The sequence below is a fragment of the Dermacentor variabilis genome, chromosome 9 (assembly GCF_050947875.1).
Source record: "Dermacentor variabilis isolate Ectoservices chromosome 9, ASM5094787v1, whole genome shotgun sequence".
Lineage (NCBI taxonomy): Eukaryota > Metazoa > Arthropoda > Arachnida > Ixodida > Ixodidae > Dermacentor > Dermacentor variabilis.
In genome coordinates this window covers 80863398-80884126 of record NC_134576.1, presented here as the reverse complement: position 1 = coordinate 80884126, position 20729 = coordinate 80863398, and the positions used below count along the sequence as shown (strand labels likewise).

The window sequence follows — 20729 nt, the reverse complement described above, 5'->3', positions numbered from 1 at the left end:
AAGAACCCCGATCTTTGTCGGGTGACGTTGACGTCTATACATAACACGCGAGGTCGAGGCGGAGCCCTGGTTCCATAGCACGACCCAAGGCACGACCCCGACCCCTCGCTAGGTGCAGGTGGTCTTAGCCTTCTCCTGAACGTCACATCTTGCGAAAGGGTGGCTTCAATACGGGAATTACCGCGGTAGTTCCCTGACGGCTTTACACACACGGTGTGTGCGTGCGTGCGTGTGTTTATGTGTGTTCGCGTGCGTGTGTGTCGAAGCAGGCGAGGGCGATATCACAAATCCCTCACGTTTGTTGCTCCATAAAGTGGCCGCACTATTCGTCCATTTTCAAATAAATATGTATTCAGCACTACCGCGTAGAAATTTCGATATCTCAATGGCCAACTTTCAGCACACCTCAATAGCAGCCCTGCGCTATGTCAACAAGAACACAGTGCGATTTCCAACGCTATTTCCCAAATTAACAAATCACATTTCAACGTTTTCACCATAAAATCTTTTATCGGGAATATAATGATCTAGTCATTTGCGACCCTCCACAACGCTCAAAAATTACGTTCCCGTATTGTGTAGACGCCACCGCCGTTCTGAGAGAAAGCGAGTCATACACTTTGTGCCTGCCCATATCTGGCAGCGCGGAGAGGCAGGGATTGCGTGAATCCGCGCTTGATCAACAGAAGCGTAGTCTATGACGAGAAGGATCGACGTCGACAACTACTTGGCGCCATCTGCCCATTCCGCGAGGTTCTCATACATATCACTGCTTTCTCTACGTGTCCCTTTTCCAACCTCCCTTGTGCGCGGCACATTAAACCGTGAATAAGTCCTGCTGCATACGATACCACCTAGTCCTAACCAATAGCCATTGTTCCCTGTTTTTTCTCTTTCCCTCTGCAGAACGTCATACTCCAACAAGCTCGTTATATGCCACGTGTCACCGCTCGGCCGCTCAAAGCCCACGACCTGAATGTTGCGATGTCACATTACGTGCACAAGCTTACATGTGCACTGTCATCGAGCCGGGACCTTCTGTCGCGCGGACAGCGGCGGTCTCGTGCACTCGACAAGACGTGAGAGGGAGGGGGGGGGGGGGGGTTCCGAATTCTTGGCGAAGAAGCACCAGCGGTCTCTTGACGAACCCTCCCTATGAGCAAGAGGGGAGTAGGAGGAACGCAAACAAACATAACAGCTAAAGAGTGCAAACAAAAAAAATAATAAAGAAAAAGGAAAATGGTGGAGGCGACGTTGAAAAGGAGAGGATCCGTCTGACGCGTCTCCCGCGCGGGCGCGCGAAAAGGCAGCGCGCGAGGCCAAATTTGGAGCCCGCGCCTTGGGCGAGGGGTCAAGAATATTTACGCCGCCAGCGGCGTGCGCCACTGCCAACCCCCCTCTCCCGACCCCCCGGCCCAACCCGCAACGCCACCGCGTCATCCCGGGCTTTTTTTTTTCCTAAGCCGCCAGTCGCCACGCGTTGGTAAACTCGTCCGGCAGTGCGTGGATCCGACTCTCTCCGCGAACGACAGGAGATACCCGCTTCGGAAGAACTCGTAAGTACACGCTAAGACCAGCTGTGCCGCTTCGCACTCGTTGGCGGATAAGCGCACCTGTGCGAGCTGTCACTGCACGTCATCCGCGAGCACGTGCCTACAGAGCAGGCTGCAGAGCGTCCTTCCCCGGGAGCTGCAGACGTGGTCGGTTCGAATCCCGGGAGCCGAAAAGGCAACGTTATACCGCAGTGATGGGCCCGACGTGATGTCACAGTCGATGCATACGGTGGTCCACCGCTTAGCATAAGGTAGCAGGTTCGACTACCGTATCCTACAGCCTGAGTGAATTGAGAGACCGGTGCGAAAACGCTGCTGCTGGGTGGACTAAGGTGACTGTTTGGGCACGTAGGTAGGGACATGAAGGCGGCTTTTTGCGCACAAGACGAGGATAAAGAAGTGGCTGAGACCTAGTTGTAAGTCTGCGCTCGTGTGTCTCAGCTTCTTTTTTGTCCTCGTCATGTCCGCAAAAAGCTATCTTCATGTTTTGGGTGGACTTGGCGCTCAACTGCAGAGCTCGCGAGGTCGCGGACATGGTGTCCGGCTGCATTCCGATTCATGTAGCACAAACGCGAGAACACCGGTGCATTATTAGGTGCACGATAAAGAACCCCAGGCGTAGTCGAAATAATTCTGTAGCCCCTTCCACTGAACGGAGTCTTGGAAGTTCGCGAGTGACTTTAGGACGTCGGCTACGCACTCCGCGCATCCGACGCGTTCGGACCGTCGCGGCCATTTTAGGCCGCACGGTACATAGGATGTACGCCGTTATCTCGGAAGAGGTGCGTATTTGAAGTGTAGTAGCTTGAATTAGTTGCCACATGGCACATACTTCAGGGGGTTTACATCAATGCCAAAACACGGATGAATTGCTCTGTACTTTCATAAAGTTTGAAGAAAATTTGTGGCGTCCTGTCGAAAAAGAAAAAAAAAATGCTGCGCGTGGGTAACCTGACTAGTCCGAAAATCTGTGTACGTTACTGCAACAAAAGACTAGCGAACGAGCATTCGGGAAAGAGAGAGATAAATGGAGGTAGACATTGCGCCTGTTTGGTTTTTCTCGTTCTTTTTGTGTGCGTGCTTTCTGCGCATGCCTTTACTCACTAGACATCGGTTTACAGATGCATACAATTCAAATGTAGAATGCCCAACGAAAAACGTTAACGCCGCACCGAACAGACGCGGGGCACAAGTTCCCGTGTAGCCAGTGCTTGGAGAATTCCAAATGTATCACAGAAAAGGTGACGATGACAATTCTCAAGGAACCCATGTACAGTTAAGCTTTTTAGACTGCGGTGAATGTGTAGAGTGTGCTATACACGCTGCAAGTCGGTTGCTGTCTTCTCTTTTTTTTGCCTCCTAGTATTGTTACCCACGACTATTTACACCAGCCAGTGATCCCCTAGTTTTTTTCTCGACTAGTAATAGTTCAACGTAAACGTGAAAAAAGAAGTGCTAGGAATCATTGCTGCCTAATCTGCTCGGGAATTTGAGGATTCTTTAGGCTTCGTGTCCTTGTCCCAAAGGCCGCGGCACTTTGTTAGAAGCACCGGCTGATGCTACTAAAAACGAAAAAAAGTCGGTGATAAGCTGCTTATTACAAAGTTACATGCACGCTGTCCAACTCGAGCACAGTTTGGATAGATGCGCGATGGAGCCGTTTAGGTTCGCCTATTGGCCTGACGTCTCGCAGTATCGCGTGTTTAAAACAACTGTTTTAGAGATCGGCATTTGTGTCCCTGGTTTCAGGATGAACCCTGAACACCTAGGGCAAATTATTAGGGTCACCGGGACATCACTTAGCCAGAGCTAATAATGTAGCTCGAAACAACGAGGTTTTATTTTCCAATTATGCCTATCATTCACACTAACAAAATGAAGTCATTTAGCTGTGAGCGACATCAGCAGTCACGGCTCTCCTTCAGAGAGTGAATTAACGAGGTCTTGAACCACGCAGTCTGAGGCACAGTCCGCGGGTAGCATACGCTGCTGTGAACATCTTAGTCAAGTTTTGCCGTCGTACTTGGTGCGTTGAGCTTGCAAGCGGAGCGCGAAGCCACCTTTTTTCTCGAACGCTCTCTTTGCAACAGAAGCCTGCTCCCCACTCTTTTTTGGGCGCGTTATTTCGTAATATAGCAGATTCCTATACGCCACTGATATACTGTTCGATAGCTGACGTCAATCAAGAAGGGCGCTTGGATCTGTGCGCTCCTTCCTACCGTCGCTGCGTATATTTATCGACGTAGGTTAATGAACAGGCTGAAGTAAAAGAGAATCTGGTTTCGAATTTAGATAATAGTTACGTACTTCCGGAAGAACCCGAATATAGTCTGCTCACTGTCGCACGCGGCCGCCCGCGTTGGAATTAACCTTTTGCCACTCGGCTTATCGGTGTCGTAGCCGTGGGGTCTCGCCAATTTAGACTTCGCTTCAACACGCAACTAGCCTCGAACCACGCGAGAATTAAGGTCATCCCACACGCATGCTTGCCAGCGCGCGTTTACTCCTAGCCGCTCCTGAGGCGGCTTGCACGAACGCTTAATAACGAAAATAACAACGAAATTAAGAACGCGTTCTTGCGCAGACTGGGCGTTATCTATGGAACCTTTAGGAACGCGTCCATAAATTTGTTATTATTTACAGTACTAAATGTTCGTGCAAGCTGGGTATGGTTACACGCCTTGGCAGACATCGCTACGTATTGAGCTGTTGACAGCGATTCAAGATGCGCAAGTCGCATGTGGCTACTATCCGTCGGTCAAGCTGGTGCAGGAAAACGCCGGAATCCCGCACCACGCAGCGCGGCCAGACTGGGGCATACGAGCTGAGCACGCACTCAAGCCCTGTCGTGCACGGATCAAACGCCGCGCATACGCACTACAGTTGCATGTAGCTGCGCTCTGTTACGTACCGTTGATACCTCTGCCGCCGCGGGGTGCCGCGACGGATTGGCTGGTGCGGCCAGTCGCGTGACGATTTTGGCTGTATTCGCGGGCGCTCGGAAAAACACCATTTGTAGCCGGTATCGAGCAACAGAAAGCTGCATCGGGAGTCTTTCGTGTTGTTCTACAATTTTCTCCCGGACACTTTTAATCTACTTATAATAGTCGAGATAATGATGAAAAATAACTAAGACTAACTATGTGATTAGGTAGAATGCAAAAAAAATAAATCAAAATAATCCGAGTATCTCCGAGCGACGACAAACAATATTACCTTAGTTCTGTCCAGCTACGTGACATTTGCATATTTTAATATTTTGGTGCATGATACTCGGGACACCCTGTATATGCGCTAGAATCATATCATCCCTGCCTTATTATTTCAGTCACAAGGTACGCCCACCGCGCGAGGGCAGAGTTATTAGTATATATAGCATAAAGGGCTGCTACGTAAGCACCTGTTCGCGTTTGGAATTTCGGCTGCATTACGATGGGAGTATGCAAGAGCCAAAGACGCTCGCGCGCAACTCATTTCAAGTTAAATAAACCTCGGTGGGCAAAGAATTGACCCTCCGCTGAGGCGTCGCTCATACCCCAGATTTTGCTTGCTTTGCTTAAGTTGAACTCCCTTGATAAGTTTCTTTTTACTTGTTTCTTTGGGCAGCACGAACCATGCATGATAGAACTTACGCGTGCGTTTCTTTTACAGCCAAGCTGTATATGGCTAGCCGATGTTTCCGTCCGTCCGGCCGTTTGTCGCATGTACGCCGAAAACTCCTCCAGCCCAACCCCATGCGCATGGGCAAAAAAAAGAAAAGACAGAGAGAGTGGCGCAATTGGCTGCTCCAGTAGTGACGTCGTTGCTTTCCGTCGCAGCCGAGCGCGCCCCCAAATGGATAGGCCACGCTTCATACGTGCTTCTGAGGAGCAGGCAGCTCTCGATCCGCAACACCGCTAGAAGAACCGGGAACGAGCTCGTCTCAGCCTTGCCGGTGCTGCAGCACGGGCACAAGGACAGGCTCGTGCATCACGAGCGCATGCAGCAATGGCGTACCGAGGATACGGCAGCGTATCAAGCCGTCGTTTAATGAACCGTCGGGATTAACCCAGTGATAAACACCTGGGCCCACGTTTCAGCTTCGCTCGTTAGCCATCTGTACGGAGTGCTTGGGCAGTGATTTTCTTTTTTATTTCCTTTCACACTAGAACTATAAGCCCCCTAGCAGCTGCTGTCAATAAGTCCGCCATGTGAGTCTTGAAAGATTATTAGCGGGGTAATCACGCAAGAGCAACAATGTTGGCTAGGAGCGCTAAGGCAAAGGTCTAAATGTGCGCTAAAGAAACGCTGCTCAAGAAAAGAGGTAGTAGAGAAGAGATACGTCTAGCAAAAAAAAAAAAGAAACACGAAATTTTGAAGCAGTAGACCTTCTGAGACGCGAGCCCCACCAAAGGTGGAATCACCCTTTTGCTTTCCTCCTGCGCCATGTGAGCATCGGTCAGCAGTAATACCTCATGTAAATTTGGCAAGATGGTGCATCACGCTGCGTAATTAAAACAAGAACGTCTTGTTTATTGTTTAGCTGCGATGGCCCCTCATCTCTTTGCGATGCCAGCCGCCTAGAAATACCGCGTACCAGGTTTCTTTTTTTTTCTTTTGTTTTCTTTATCTCTCCTTTTATCTCTCTTTTTTTATTTCAGCTAAGCTGGGAACTTTGTGTACCTATTTAGTGCGCTGACCCTTCGATGCTCACTAATAATGGGTGATGGCCCATACAAAAAAGAAGGCGTAATAAACAATGTGCCGATTGAATACTCATCCAGCAGTGTGTTCTAGAGCTACAGAGGAAAGTATGCCAGGTAGACTTTTACTTATTTATTTATTCATTTTGCCCCCAGCAACTAAGTCGCATTACAGTGTCGACGGGGGAGGGGGTGGAGCTATATACATATCGCAACGAAAATGAAAGCTGGATGAAAGAAACTTGGTTTATGGTCCGCCTTGTTTTGTGTTCCGTTTTTTACAAGTAAACGTTATTCGACTTTTCATTTCGAGGTGGAGGAAGAGTATTTCGCTTCACAGTTTCTCGCACATTTTTTTAAAGCTTAACAAAAGCAATTCGTTTCGTCCCATGTTTGTTGTGCGGTAATGTAAAGCACACCATCTCATAAACCTCTGCCACTACGTTCGATAGTGAAATGTAAAGGAAAAAAATTAATACGCTCCGCGACGTTCCGCAAGTGCTCTCACTAAACTTAGCTGCGAGACGTGGCTTAACATTAGAGCCATGATGCCTACAGCACGTGCCCAAAAACGCGAAGAGAAAAACACCCTAATAACATCTTTTTTTACGTATTACAGCTGATTTGTTTGACTTTCAAAGAGATTGTCACCGCGAAGAAGCAACCTACTTCACTTGTGACAAATGCGCCCACACTAAAACGGCCTTGCGAGCTACCGTCTAGTTTCGGCGGATCGCGGCACACGAACGCAATTGTGGGAAGACGCGGGTCATACATTCGATCCTAGCGCAATGTATTCTGATAAAAAAGATGGGGAGTTGGGGCGAATTTTTTTCGTGCTTCGTTGTTTCATTACTAATATTATTATTATTATTATTATTATTATTATTATTATTATTAGAAACAAAAACGCGTGAGCAACCAACTTGCGAGCACTCCGGCGGTTTCCAAAATGTCACAACGTGTATGCGCGTCTCTTCTCGGGCCACTGAGGCCGCAGAAGAGGCACAAGACACACATGTGCTTTTAGGAAGGCGGGGTCTCTCTGTTTACGTGCCCTCCGACAACGCTTCGTCCTGTAAACAAAATTTTAAACGACGGAGGCGGTGTGTTTAAGGTGGAGCTTCGCTCTCTCCGAGAGGGCTGCAGCTCGGCGATTGTCGCATAGACCGCGTTATTACTTGCGTAGAGATTCAAATGCAGATGCTTGTGGATATGTGCACTCGTGTGCTGAGGAGCGTCGAGAAAGATGCAGCGCCTTGTTCGATCTCTCTCTCTCTCTCTCTCTCTTTTTCTTTCGTACTCCCACGGTGTCGACGCGGCAAACGGCAAGCACTCGCACGGGTGCCAGCCGCTTGCCAACTTACGCATTTACCCCACATGACACCGCGCGAACGCAGTTCACTGTGGGATGACCTGAACAAAGTTTATTGTCATGCGTCGAGTATTAAACCGTGTCGCAGGGGCGACGTCAGACTGGTTACAAAAGGTTAGCAGAAACTGAAGGCCAGTCATAGAGCGAAAAAAAAATACACACATAAAAACAACAAGAACATGCGGCTACAGAAAGATACACATAGGACACCACACGGCGTTAAGTTACATTTCAATAACGAAAAGCAATTAAACAATAATGTCGGCATTAAGAAGGCTCCGGACGCGTAAAAATATAAAGCGTTTGGGCTCAATACGATGGTATCATTTTAATACATAGTGCTTGATCGGGAACGGGACACAGAACATGCTTTAACTATACTCGACAGATTGGCCGCTTGCAGCGCTTGCGCAAATCGGCTCGGGAGCACGCTGTGTATTTATGTGATCTTATCCAGCATAATGGGACGAGTGTGTTCCTAGGAAATGGGCTCACGGTTCCAAAGTTTATTTTGCATGTGTTAGGGAACGCCTTATCAGGATGTGTATCGGTATATTTTTGCCCGTTACAAGAAAGCTGCTAAAGAAAGGAAGAAAAAACAACAACAAAGAAAAATATTCTTCGCGCTATATGCATTTGATCTCGAAACTCGAAGAAGCCGCGTTTGCTTTGCTACGCAATTCGCACGGAGATTGTACTTCAGTGATGCTGACCGAGGTCGGGAGGTAGTTTTATTTTACTTGGGGTTCCATTCCCGAATGTGTTACGGCGCACGGGACAAATCGAGATGGATCTCTGAGCCTAAATGTCCCCAGTAGTGTTAAGTCGTTTCTGCTTTATAAATAAATAAATAAATAAATAAATAAATAAATCTTTAGAAATATCACGGCAAGGTGACGTTTGTAAAGTCTGCCCATGCAGCGTCATTTTTGGTAAAATAAATAAACAAGAGTTATTATGTTCCCTATTATCGCTCTTGTACACCCCCATGCCTTCCCTTCTTTCAAAGTTGTCATTTTTATTATCATAAGAATATGTTAATCTATGTCTGTATTGTACAGAAACACTTCGTTGAGAAGACTGTAAGCCTATTGTCCAATCCAAAGTAGGCCGTTTGCGGGAAGTGTATAGAAAGTCGACGAAAACACAATACCGTAATTCTACAACCTTCCAATAATAACGTACATACCAAACTTCGAAGAAAAATAAACTCCTATAGGCCTTCTACGACTGTTTAAACAAGTTTTTGTAGGAGAACCGACACAGAGACGCACACACAGACAAATACGTTGCGAGTCGCATATCATCAGCATCGGCAATTTTCCAGCTGTGTCCATTATTGTTGTTTTGTCACTCGTTTCATTTTAGCTTTTCGTTTTTCGAAGCGTTTTTTTTTTTTTAAAGTATGCAATGCCACCCACCTAAACCACTTGTCAAGGCCTCGTAGTCGATCCGAACTGGCACGCAGTGTTGGATGTAACTAATATCCGCTGGCTGAAAACAAGAATGACCCCTGTCTGTTTATTATTTTAAAGCTTTAGCATACCGATGCCGCCCGACTTCCACTGCCGCGAGCCGCTAACGTCGCTCACTGCTAACGTCACTGCAGCGAGCCGTTACCAGTGATCTGAAATCACTTTCGAAAGTAACTGCATGGTCACCCTGATTAAAGCGTTGACGCCAATATTTTCTGGGACAATATGTCACTCAGGAATACTCTAAACCAGCGGTTGCGCAATGTGTGCTCCGTTTCCCGCGTTCTGAACAGCCCCAGCCGCGAGCTGGTGAAAAGCTATGCTAACCGGGCACCGCTTTCATCACGCCGTATATAAATTTAGCGTCTTGGCGGCAGCTTGAAGCGCTCGCACGGTTAGTCACACAGAAGAGACGTCTCTGTGCCAGGTGCGGTGATGCGCCCTAATTGTTTTCTGTTATCGCATTACAAGGGCTTAATGAAAACGCTGTCAGGCATCGTTCTTCCAAACGCTCCTTTTGTTTCCACGCAATGAGCGTCAGCTTGCCAAAGCTCGACCTGCTTTCATTAGAGGCGATGTGCCAGGGCTTGCCTCCGCACCATGCCTGCACATAGCACCTGAATCTATTTAAAAGCGTTTTCTACTGCAGTCCAACTTGCCATTTCTCCCGAAGGTGACGCTGGCATTCTCCCATCTTTACTGTTCACCAGGAAGAAATCTCCAAAGAACAGAAATACCAGAATTACGGGTACGTCATCCATCGCCCCAATGACGCATGTGACTCGACATTATATGACCTAGGAAACTGCCGAATTCTGTCACGAAGTCAAAATTTTCGGCACGGAGCGCATTAGACAGCCTTAGTGCATCGTTTCCGCTTCAGCCAAACAGCCATCTAAGCTGCTTCGCGAAAGCTCCTGGCGAGGCTTAGCTAGCCGATGAATATATACGGCAGCGGCGCCTGTCATATTGGAGAGTTTCAGCATAGCGCTACTGTTCTACTATTGCGAGTACGGAGTCCGCAGTCGACCAGATTTTCACGGGCTAGCTAAGTATGCGTCGCGTGTAGCTGGCAGGCTGCAAGGCTACGCGTAGCATGTCATCGTTAATTGGCTGCTCCTATCGGACAAAGAGGAACATCCGACACGCTTGTTCTATATTCTCTTTGTAATATTCAGTTCTTTCTTCTTTTTTAGAAAAATACGCTTCACACGCATACTACGTATGCAGCTGGAATGTCTATAGTGGAGATAGCCGGTGGTCATTGAGAAAAAATTGGCGTCAATGGAATCGAGAAGTACAGCTGATGAAGTTAAGGAATTCGGCCATGTGAATGAATGACTTCTGGGTCTTTACGAGGCAAAACCACGATTTGATTACGGGACAGGTCGTAGTGGGTGATTCGCGATTCATTCTGACCACCAGGGGCTCCTCAACGTGCACGCAATGCGCTGGACGCGGGCGTTTTTGCATTTAGCCCCAATCGAAATGCGGCCGCCGCGGCCGAGATTTGATTGGTTGACTTCGTGCTTAGCAGCGCCACACTGTAGCTGCTTAGCCATCGAGGCGGGTTCCTTAGTGCTTATCTAATCGTGTAAAGCAAATCATCTTTAAAACAAAGTCCAGCTGCACGGGAGCTCTCAAAACGTATACTAAAACAAAACCGCGCTCAACAGTGGAGAAACGACAGTGCCGAAATTCTTCTGCTGACCCGGGGGCATTTGCCTAGTCTGTCGGTTGTCATCCCGCGACACAGTTAGTCCCAAGGTGCGCCCGCCACGTCGAACTGTCAAAGTTAATATAAATAAATGCAACGTACTATCGTGCGTGCTGTACCCAGTGGTTCCGCGCGAATTTTCCGCTATTTCAATTCGTACTAAGCGGAGTCTGGCTCCACATAACTTCGAAATAACCGGTCTGAAAAGCATCCGCTGCGGTTGCGACCGCAGTAAAATTCGAATAATGCAATGTTTTGAATAAACCGATTCTGTTAAAACGAGGACTCACTGCCCTTTCGAGTACGTTTGTTGCTAGCGGAAAAATGACAAGTGTTGCCCGCTTTCCTTTGCGCAGTGTAAGCCGAGCCGACGACCAGAGGAGAAATGACGTCATCGTACCGGGTGCGCACCATCCCCACGCGCACGGTGACCACCGTGCGCCGTCAACTGATCGACGACGACGGCGACTTCTTCGACTTCCCTAAGGCGCGCTCGGGTGGCTCCGAATTCACCACGGTGCGCCACCGAGTCACGCCAGGTGGCGGCATCGTCACCACAACAACGACGACCACCACGACGCCGAGGCGCGTCATCCGCGACGTCAGCCTGGACGGCATGGATGCCGACCCGTTCTTCGCGCGCGACGTCTCCAGGCCTTCCCGGACCAAGGACCTCGAGGAGTTCAAGGTGCGCGACGCGGACGCCACGCCGCCTTTGAAGTCGGTCGCTTAGGAGGACGTCAGTCTTTCTTAATGCAAGCCATGAACTGCTAACCACAGCGAGCGGTTTTGGCGCCTCCAGGTGGCATCAGACCACTATTGTGGCGACTTGCCGTAGTCTTTTTGTTTGTATACCTTGAGCACACTTACTCAAACCCTCACGTGCACTTGTAAGAAAACTAACCCAAGTTGTCAACTTTCAAAGAGGGTGGTACAAAAGTGAAGATACAGTTAGAGCCGTGTGAACATTGCCGATAACGCAGGGGACGGTCGTCTATAGACGTCCTTGACAATCAAGTAATAACAAATACGCATGAGAGTCGTTATTGTCGACTGAATGCAATTCAAGAAAACAATAAGAAAAAAAAGACAGTGCTTTAGGGCAACTTTATCCAGAAGTGTGACGAGGCAGCAAGCGCTTGATTCTTGAATACGCATATCCGACAAAGCTTGGGCCACGATATGGAGGCGGCTGGGGAACCCGCGTGCGCCTCGACGACTGTGCCCTCGCAGATGCAAGCACTATTGCAGCCTTCAAAAGTTCCTTAATCGGAACCATTACCTGCTTTCTTAAGTTTTGCATGTCGCCGTCTGTCTTAAACACGCGTCATTCTCCTCACCCTACAGGTGTCCTTCGACATCGGACTGCAGTTCAAGCCGGATGACCTGTCGGTGAAGACACGCAACGGCATGGTCTTCATCACGGCCAAGCGCACCGACGGCAACATCACGCGCGAGTTCGACCGCAAGGTGCCGCTGCCTGACGGCGTCGACCCCCTCACCGTGCGCGCCCTGCTCAGCCCCACGGGCGTGCTGACGATCAGGTCCCCGCGGAACCTGTCCTCGCGGTACACCTCGAGCATCTACGAGCGCCACGTGCCCGTCCGCATGAGCCTGTACTAAAGGACGCGTCAGGGAAGAGCCGAGCTTGCGCTGGCAACGCTCAAAAGCTAAATAGTAACCACATCGCTCGTTCGGTATAAGCATGCAAGCGTCAGTCGATTACAATGGCTTCTATTCCGCGTCACGGGAAGTACCAGCAACACGGCTCATGCTGGAGGACCTTACGCATATAAGTCTCAGTTATCACTCGAGAATATTTGCTACCTGCCGACATGCAGGGGCACGTATGGGCTAGATGGCTACTTGAGCTTGAAACCTACAGCGCGGCTGCAATTACAAAAGAAAAAGAAATGCAGAGGACGACTGGAACAGTGCTAGCTGTTTGTGGCCTTGTTGCTGGCGTTGTTGTTTCACCTGCATTTTCACTGTAGGTTCCAAGATGATAAAATCTCTTACGAATTCGTGACTAAGTCTAGGGTATATAGGTGTGAACGGGTTTCGGGCCCGTTTTCTAGATTTCCAGATTTCAATTTTTCCATGTCTACATTCAAGGACACTAATCTTCCGCCCCCCATTTGGGGGCGCTTGGCAGGGAGAATTAAATGCCTTGGTCAACAACAAATGTTATTTAGGCTTTGTTTCCCAGGGCTCTGAATGACGTGTCCACTATTTGCCGCCCTGTTAGAATCGTGTTAGTTACAAATATGCGAAAACATTTTTCCTGGCATATGACTGTGGCAAAACAGAAGAGATAAATGTGGAGCCATAGTGCGAACCCTTCAGTTTGCATGTGATGGCAGCCTGAGGGGAGCTTAAACAAGGGCAGACAAAATTATCACAAAATAAAAATCAGCGTTGATGCTATGTGACAATGATACCGAAATACATATTTTTTTATCAAAACAAGGTAGCCGTGCTCCCAATCAATTGTTGGCGCTGACCTTGCTATTTTCGGACAACTAAACAAAGCCTGGCTAGAGGCTTTTCTTTAAATGTAATTCATCAAGCCTTTACACTGAGACGCTACTTGCAGAATGAAGGTGTAGTGGCCGTCAGCGGCCACGACGTACAGGCAGGAGCGCGAGCACCTCCGAATCGCTTCCTCCCCGCCCTCTCCGCTCTCCACCGATGGTGAGGAGAGGGAAGGGCTAGCAACCCCAAGGGGGGCTGAAGAAAAATAAAAATAAAACCAGTTGGCAGTTGGAATTCGCGCTGTCCAGTCGTCTCTGTCTTTCTCTTCTCAGTGCGTATTCCCGTCCAAAGGAAGACGTAATTGTTTGAGACATTATGGAAAACAGTGCAACTCACTTTAAGACGTTGCAATAGTTCAGAAGCAATGTTATGGGCTGTTTAGTGCCCTCCATGATGTCTCTGAAGAGCTATTTTTGAATATTTGTGGATAATATGGCTGAAGTAAAAGAAGTTCTGCTTGTCCCTTTTTGTTTGAGTGTTCCTTGCAACGTGAAACGGAGGAAGACGCACCAAGCTGTCTACTTGAACGGCTCCAAAGAAGGTAATAATTGCAACAACAGATAAAATGACACGAAAGAGCGACGCTAAGAATCATCTTAGACTGATTACATATCAAAAGGTTTGTTTCTGTTAGGTATTTTTGCAGAAAAGGTTTGGTAATTTATAAAAAGAAAGTGAAAACCAAACTTTCACACGTTGAATTTCATGCGTGAGTCAGCTGGGCGCGAGATGATGTGAGGCGAAGAATAAACAGCCTTTCCTTTCCTTTCGGCTCTCACTGTCTCCTTTTTTTTTTCGAGTATCTTGCGCTAAAAAGCAACATGTTAGATTCTTCACAGTACTTTTGCATAGTTCGACGTCTTTAAGCCAAGTACCTATAGAAGCTTGTCGGATTGATCTCTTGCTAACTTTTGAATGCAGTGCAATAACTTATAAGATTTTGTTAGTAAATAGGTAGTCTCGGGCACACTAGCAACATCTATTATGTCACAGCAAATTGGCATGACAATATGAATGTGGTGCGTGCCACCCTTTGAATTTCACATTTGCGTCCTTTCTGACTTACTAGGCACCAACTCAAGGCAAGGCCGATCTATTTCCAATTAACTGAATCCTTCTAAAGCAGAAGAAAAGGTTTGGTTTATGGTCTTGCGGTGTGTACACCATAATAATCTGTAGCCAATGTTGGTTATATTGATTGTTTATTCACTACTGTAGGCCCGTTTCCTGCCCTTGCTATAATAAGTATTCAGTCTCAAATCCAGTGGCATATGCCAGTGTTAGCAGCAGTGACTCAAGGGTGAAACACCTGCTGTTAAACAGTCTCTGGAGGTGTCACTGCAGCTTCAACAGGACTCGAACTTGGCACTACGGCACATTCTAGGCCCATGGTGAAGCACCACCTGAGCGTTACGCGGCACAAAGGCGCTGCTGACATTCTTGTGGGCCACGAGCCTTAACGAAACTTCGTAAATATCTCTATAGGGTATATATATGTGTGTGTGTGGGACTGTAGGTTCTGTAAAGTGTTAATGATTGTATATATCCCAATGACCACCTCACACCTGGAGTAGCATGTCAGACGAGTAGCCAGGCTAACATCTCCAGTATATTATTAAAGCTTGTTTCTCTCCCTCTCTCTCTCTCTCTCTAAAAGATGGCACTTACAGAAAGAGTTCTGCAAAATGCAAACCACGAAATGCAATTGATATGTCAGGTACGGCCTTAAATGAAGCTACGTTACGATGCTTCTTTGAGGATTTAGGTTGGCCACGTGTAGGTGCAATTTTTTTAGATGTTTTCTCATATTGAATTACTTGTATAGTAATCGAAGGTATGTAGGAGCGCATTAACTGCGTGCATCATCTCTGGGCCTATTCATTCACATATATTTTATTAATTCTCAGGAAATAGGCTATCAATACCATTAGAAATAACTACTGGTTGGCTGCGTCCTTCTGTCTAAAAATATTATAAACTTTGTCCCGCTTATATACTTCACTATATTGTATCTGGGGATGTGTTCACTGTAATAAAAATGTTCGCACGAAAAAATACGGACGTTGTCATCGCAAGTGGTGCGTTCGATGCGACTGACTTCTTATTGTCAGAATTTGCAGAAGTAAAGAGAAAGTGTGAATTAAAAGCTGTGCACGGGCTCAACAGCAATGATGCCGCGGAATTTTAGCCACAGAAATATTTGAAATAAAAGGTAGAGGCACCTCAAAAGAACGATCAGTTGACGTGGCTAAGAGAACTGTGGTAATGAAACTTTAGCGGGGGGGGGGGGGGTGCAGGCTTCGACATCACCAGCGGGCGTGCACCTATACCCCCCGGAAAACTTAAGAAAGGGCTAGAGCTTCGGAGCCCCTCTTCCCCTCCATAGTCGGCGCCTATGCAACACAACACAAAATAAAATTTTGTTGGTTGCAGGCAATAATTAAAGCTCGCAATAAATCATCCGTTCATTTAATATACTAAATTACTAAAAAAACCTACGTTATGGTGCCTACTGCAGGTTTACCGATGGACACTGATGGTGTTTATTTTTAGTGATCACACTCAAGAGGCAACTAATCTTTTTTTTTAAAAAGAAGGTGCCTTTAGAAGAGAATGCTCTGTGTTGTGGGTTATGTTAATCGTCGACACCGAGAGGTTGAACGCAGCCATTCTCTTATCTCATACAAGAAATTATTGAGAAGGCATTGAAATATTATTGGTCAATGTTGAGTTTTTTATTGAGGATTTGCAGAGCTTGTTGGAGCATTGTTGGGTTGAGTGGTGAGGGCTCTTCAATATTGGCCACTGAAATTTAATTGAAACACCATGGGGTGTCTCAATGTTCAATAGTTAAGTTACCACTGAAACTCCATTGTGCTTAAACGGCTCGTTGTGTTCGTTTTGTTGAATGGTTGTTGAGTTACCATTGCTGCTGCAATTTCAACTGACGTTGTTGTAGCTCTGTTGACCTGTTCAGTTATTGCCACAGTATTGAAAAGAACATTGTGGCACAATTGAGATGGCACTGAGACTTCAGAAGCCACCATCGAAATATAATTGAGATTTCATTGGGCTAGTGGATTTTTATTCATATATTGAAATTTCTTTGCTATTCACACTTGCAAGCCCCGGTGCCTGTTCATAACTTTCCCTAACACAAACAAAAGCAAAGGAGAGACTGTTCAATTTGAAGTACCTTTATTTACGCTAAAGATGCGTGCACATGAAACATTATTACAGTACATAAGGCACCACTACATGGAACCTGGAGACATAGGGTAATACCTACAGCACTCTTAAGTGTAAATACATCTGAAAAAACCTATAAATAAGAATTCAATCAAAACGATTATTGTGGTCTTCACTTGCGACTTAAGTTTATGACTAGAAGGCAAAGCGACTCAAAAGGCAGGGCTTAAGCATACCCTTGTAACAACCAACTTATATATGAACACTTGAAACTGCTTGCGTGTGAATACGCAAAAGACATCTGAATGCGTTACATTCAGTTGTTTCGCACACTAGCACATCACAGGAAGAGTTACGGCTTACTGTGAGAAGGCAAAATAACAGACTTGAAACAAATGGCTTCACGTAAATACATACAAACTTTAGCACATGTCTTACACTGCGATTAAAATTTAGTGAAGTACCAAAGTAGACTTGTCTGAAATTTTTGTCTTCGAGATGTATATATTTTCATGTTTCCCATTTATTTTATCAAATAACACCAATCAACTTGGCTATTAATTGACAAGAAATCATTTAGAAAGTTACCGGGCATGGTGAACACGTGAATCATGTTTCTGACTATCCAGGTTTGCTTTCTACAGAAATAAACTTGTAAAGCTTTCGTGTACTGAATGCAGCTTATATCCCTGGCACAAAGCAAGAACAAACAGTACACCATTTTATTATGTTAATTTGGGCGACAGAAGAGTTTGTTGGTGATATTTTCCTCAATGTAGTGAGCTCATTTTCAGTTAATTTTTCCGGACATGTACAAAGCTAATTAGAGCATTTTTGGGGCCTTTTTCTCTATACACAGCAACTAAGTGGTACCTCCGTACCTTACAGATAAGGCAAGGCTAATACCTTGAACGATAAGAGAAAAAAATATTTATTTAGCACAGAAAATTGCAAGTAACACACGGCTAATACAAATCCAAACAGGCAAATGAATGGTCATCTGCGCTTGCATTATCAAGTACCCCAGAAATAGTCATAGAGCATGAGAATAGGTTCCAATGACTGGACAGCCAGATTGGAGAGACGCTGAAAAACGCAAGTAAATGCGTATACGAAACACCAATGACCTCAATCGCGCACGTAAAATGTCATTCAAATGTTACCAGAATTTTATTGCATAACATACATAAAAGTTGCATAGAAATTGAAACAAAGCTGTAACAATGACGGATGGAGATACAGCACCCGTATTGAAAAAAAATTACAAGGCAAGTGATATACATGCATATTTAAGCTCAAGACAATTCTTTCTCCAATTTATACAAAAATAACACATGTACTTACGGCATAAAAATGTTCCTGCGCCTGGAGAATGCAGCGCAGTACGAAGCAGCATCATGAGAACCGAAAAGTAGAGCTTAGTATGTTAAAAAACTACCAATGCTTGCATACCTACAAACAAGCATGTGACATGTCATGCCTTGAATGGATGGAATTCCTAAATATTACACACAAAATGAGGTTACTATCACTCTTATTGGCTTCGTCAGGGGACTCCTTGAGGTTAAACTAGAAAAAATGTACATCAGTGTTAAAAACAGAGAATAGCCTATAGCGTTCTTATTTAAATAAGCAGGGCAAATAACTTCATGTATCAATTCCATGGGCACTTCCCCAATTCGGTGTAAATTTATATATGACAACCACACAAACAGCCAATTCGGGGTAATGTTATATTTGACAACCACCCAAACCGAGACGAGAAGGATGAATTAAGGTAGGAACACATATGAACGCTGACTCAACTAGAAGTTTATTCGTGAAGACAATGATTTTAAACACACTGGCCAACTTCACAAAGAAAAAGCCATGGATGCGCAGCAGAAACTGCCCGGCACAACAAAAAAGGACCGAAAGACATGCCCTGTAGAATAAACACGTGCGTCAAAAACTAACAAAAACATGAAAACTGAAAGGTTTGTTCTGTAAGTGATATTAACGAGAAATACTGCAGCAAATCTTTCCTACTAAGGGTCACAGAAATCTTGCTTATGAATTTTTCTTCTTGATAAATAAATGTTGCTTCCATAAGTCCTTTTGTGTTCTGGTCTTTGTGATGTAATAAATTTTCTGCCCTATACCGCAACCCCGGGGGAGTTCTAGAAGCAATATTTATTGATCACAAACGAAACAAATGCATAACCAAGTTATCTGTTGCCCTTAGTGGGAAAGAGTTGCAGTTCTCAAAAGAGTATTTCTCGTTGGGTAGTATCACTTATCAGACAAATCTTTCGCTTTTCCGTAAGATTTGTCCGATAGTTCTCGTTTTCGACGCACGTTTATTCTACATGGCATGGCTGTATCATATTTTTTTTTGTCGCACGTAACTGTTTCTGCCACGCATGCGCGACTTTTTACCCTTTTTAAGTTGACCAGTGTCTTTAATACCTCTGTCTTCAAAAATAAACTTTTAGTTGAGCTTGCGCTCGTGTTTGTTCCTACCTATTTCGTCGTCTGTCGTCCGCCTCTGTTCGCGCTGCTGTTTCCAGTAGGCAGGTATCACTTGGTTAGGCTGGTAAACATTCTCACAAGCAAAAGGAAATACGCCCCCTCGAAAGGTAGCCCATCTGTTACTACTAAAAGCCAGAGCAAATCGAAAGTAAGCCTTCATAGCGTCCGTGCGGCACCTAGTACACTACAGAGCAGCACAAAAAAGTTAAAAATCCCACTTGATGGAGAGTGGCAACAGAGATGGGAGCTTGCTAGTGAATCAGCCACATATCAACGGGCGTCTCTTGCACGAAGCCAAGCTGCTCTTGGCGTAGAACACTTTAGCACCTAGGCATTTGCTGCATGCGTAACCTGTGAGAACGGAATGCGGACAGGAAATGAGATCACACGGATCAAGAATCTGCCACACACTGCACATAACTACGCACGAAATAGAAGTACACACTATACTGGCAAGTAAAAATTTGCGACTCTTTACGAGTGCCGTCGAGAAAAGAAAGAAATGGGTTGCTACGGTAACTGTTAGCTAAGACGCGCACAACGATGTTTCGCAGCGGGGAAAAATATTCCCGGCTCTCTCGCAGAACGAAAGACCACGCGACAATGCATAGCCGATACCAAGCAGTTATGTAATCTTTGGGTAGAAGTCCAGCAGCAGGAATGACCTAAAGATACGCCGACAGCGATGCGAGCGTGAGCGTACGTACCTGTACGAGTGAGAACATGTACCGCTTCGTGGAAGCTAGCCGCTCCGGCGTGGCTCCGATCACCCCACGCGATTTGTGTGCAGAACGTCGCGTACACGCCCTTGCGCGTTTGGCGCGGTAGCGTTTGCGCAGTGAGCTAGCTTCATGCACGCGTCATTCTTCGCTGCGCAAACAGTGCTCGAGTGCGACGCTTAGCTCGAGACGACAACGCGCCGATTGGCGCTCCTTTCACTTCTACAAGCAACGCACATTCGGATCGGTCCAGCTCAAAGAGGCGGCAGAGAACGGTGGCATGTTTCGGTTATCGCGTGTTAAAGGTGTACAGTACGCCATCAACGGCAACGCGCCGTGCTAGATAAAGATACTTACTGCGGTAGTTCTGGTGGTGATAGGCGATAAGGCGAACCCGTCGTCACCACACCTCTGTTCATTTGCGCTGTGCATCCGTGTACAGTGAGTCACCGCGCGGAAGCTGCGACTTATCGGTTGGCCGTTCTCCGCAAATCCCAAAGAGCCGAAATATATGTTGCGGTTCGCCGCAACATTAGCCGCAACCTAAAGCGAGGCGCGCTTAACCGCTACGGCCCAAAGGTGATCACTCTAACCGTATGGTACACGATGAGCCACTACGGATTAAAAAACAATGATTCTGATGTCGTACGTGCTAAACCAACGATCTGATTATGAGGCAGGTCGTAGTTGGGGACTCCGTATTAATTTTGACTTCCTGTAAATTTTTACTTGCGTACAATGCACAATGCACGAGCGTTTTTGGATTTCGCTCCTTTGGAATGCGGCTGCTGCAGGGGTCGTATCCACGAACTAGGGCCCCATATTGCCACGGCGGCCGCCATAGTTACGAAATGCGTAATCGTGAAGTGCAGCGCTGCCTTCCGGTACGAGTGTGGTACGAGTGTGGTACAAGCGTATAACAGCTGCACACCTGCTGCACAATTATTTGTCGCGCTTCTCCTACACTCGTAGT

General features: G+C 46.4%; 1 protein-coding gene across 2 annotated transcripts; it reads left to right on the top strand.

The window, feature by feature from the left end:
• Positions 1–1410: 1410 nt before the first annotated feature.
• LOC142557010 (uncharacterized) lies at positions 1411–13799 on the top strand. 2 transcript variants are annotated; one of them, XM_075668544.1, is made up of 4 exons: positions 1440–1556; positions 9735–9833; positions 11159–11490; positions 12150–13799. In XM_075668544.1, the coding sequence occupies exons 3-4, from the start codon at positions 11188–11190 to the stop codon at positions 12423–12425; spliced, it is 579 nt and encodes a 192-aa protein (XP_075524659.1). In that variant the 5' UTR covers positions 1440–1556; positions 9735–9833; positions 11159–11187; the 3' UTR covers positions 12426–13799. The 2 variants fall into 2 exon arrangements, with proteins under 2 accessions (XP_075524658.1, XP_075524659.1); XM_075668543.1 differs by lacking the exon at positions 9735–9833 and having other exon boundaries at positions 1411–1556.
• Positions 13800–20729: the final 6930 nt, after the last annotated feature.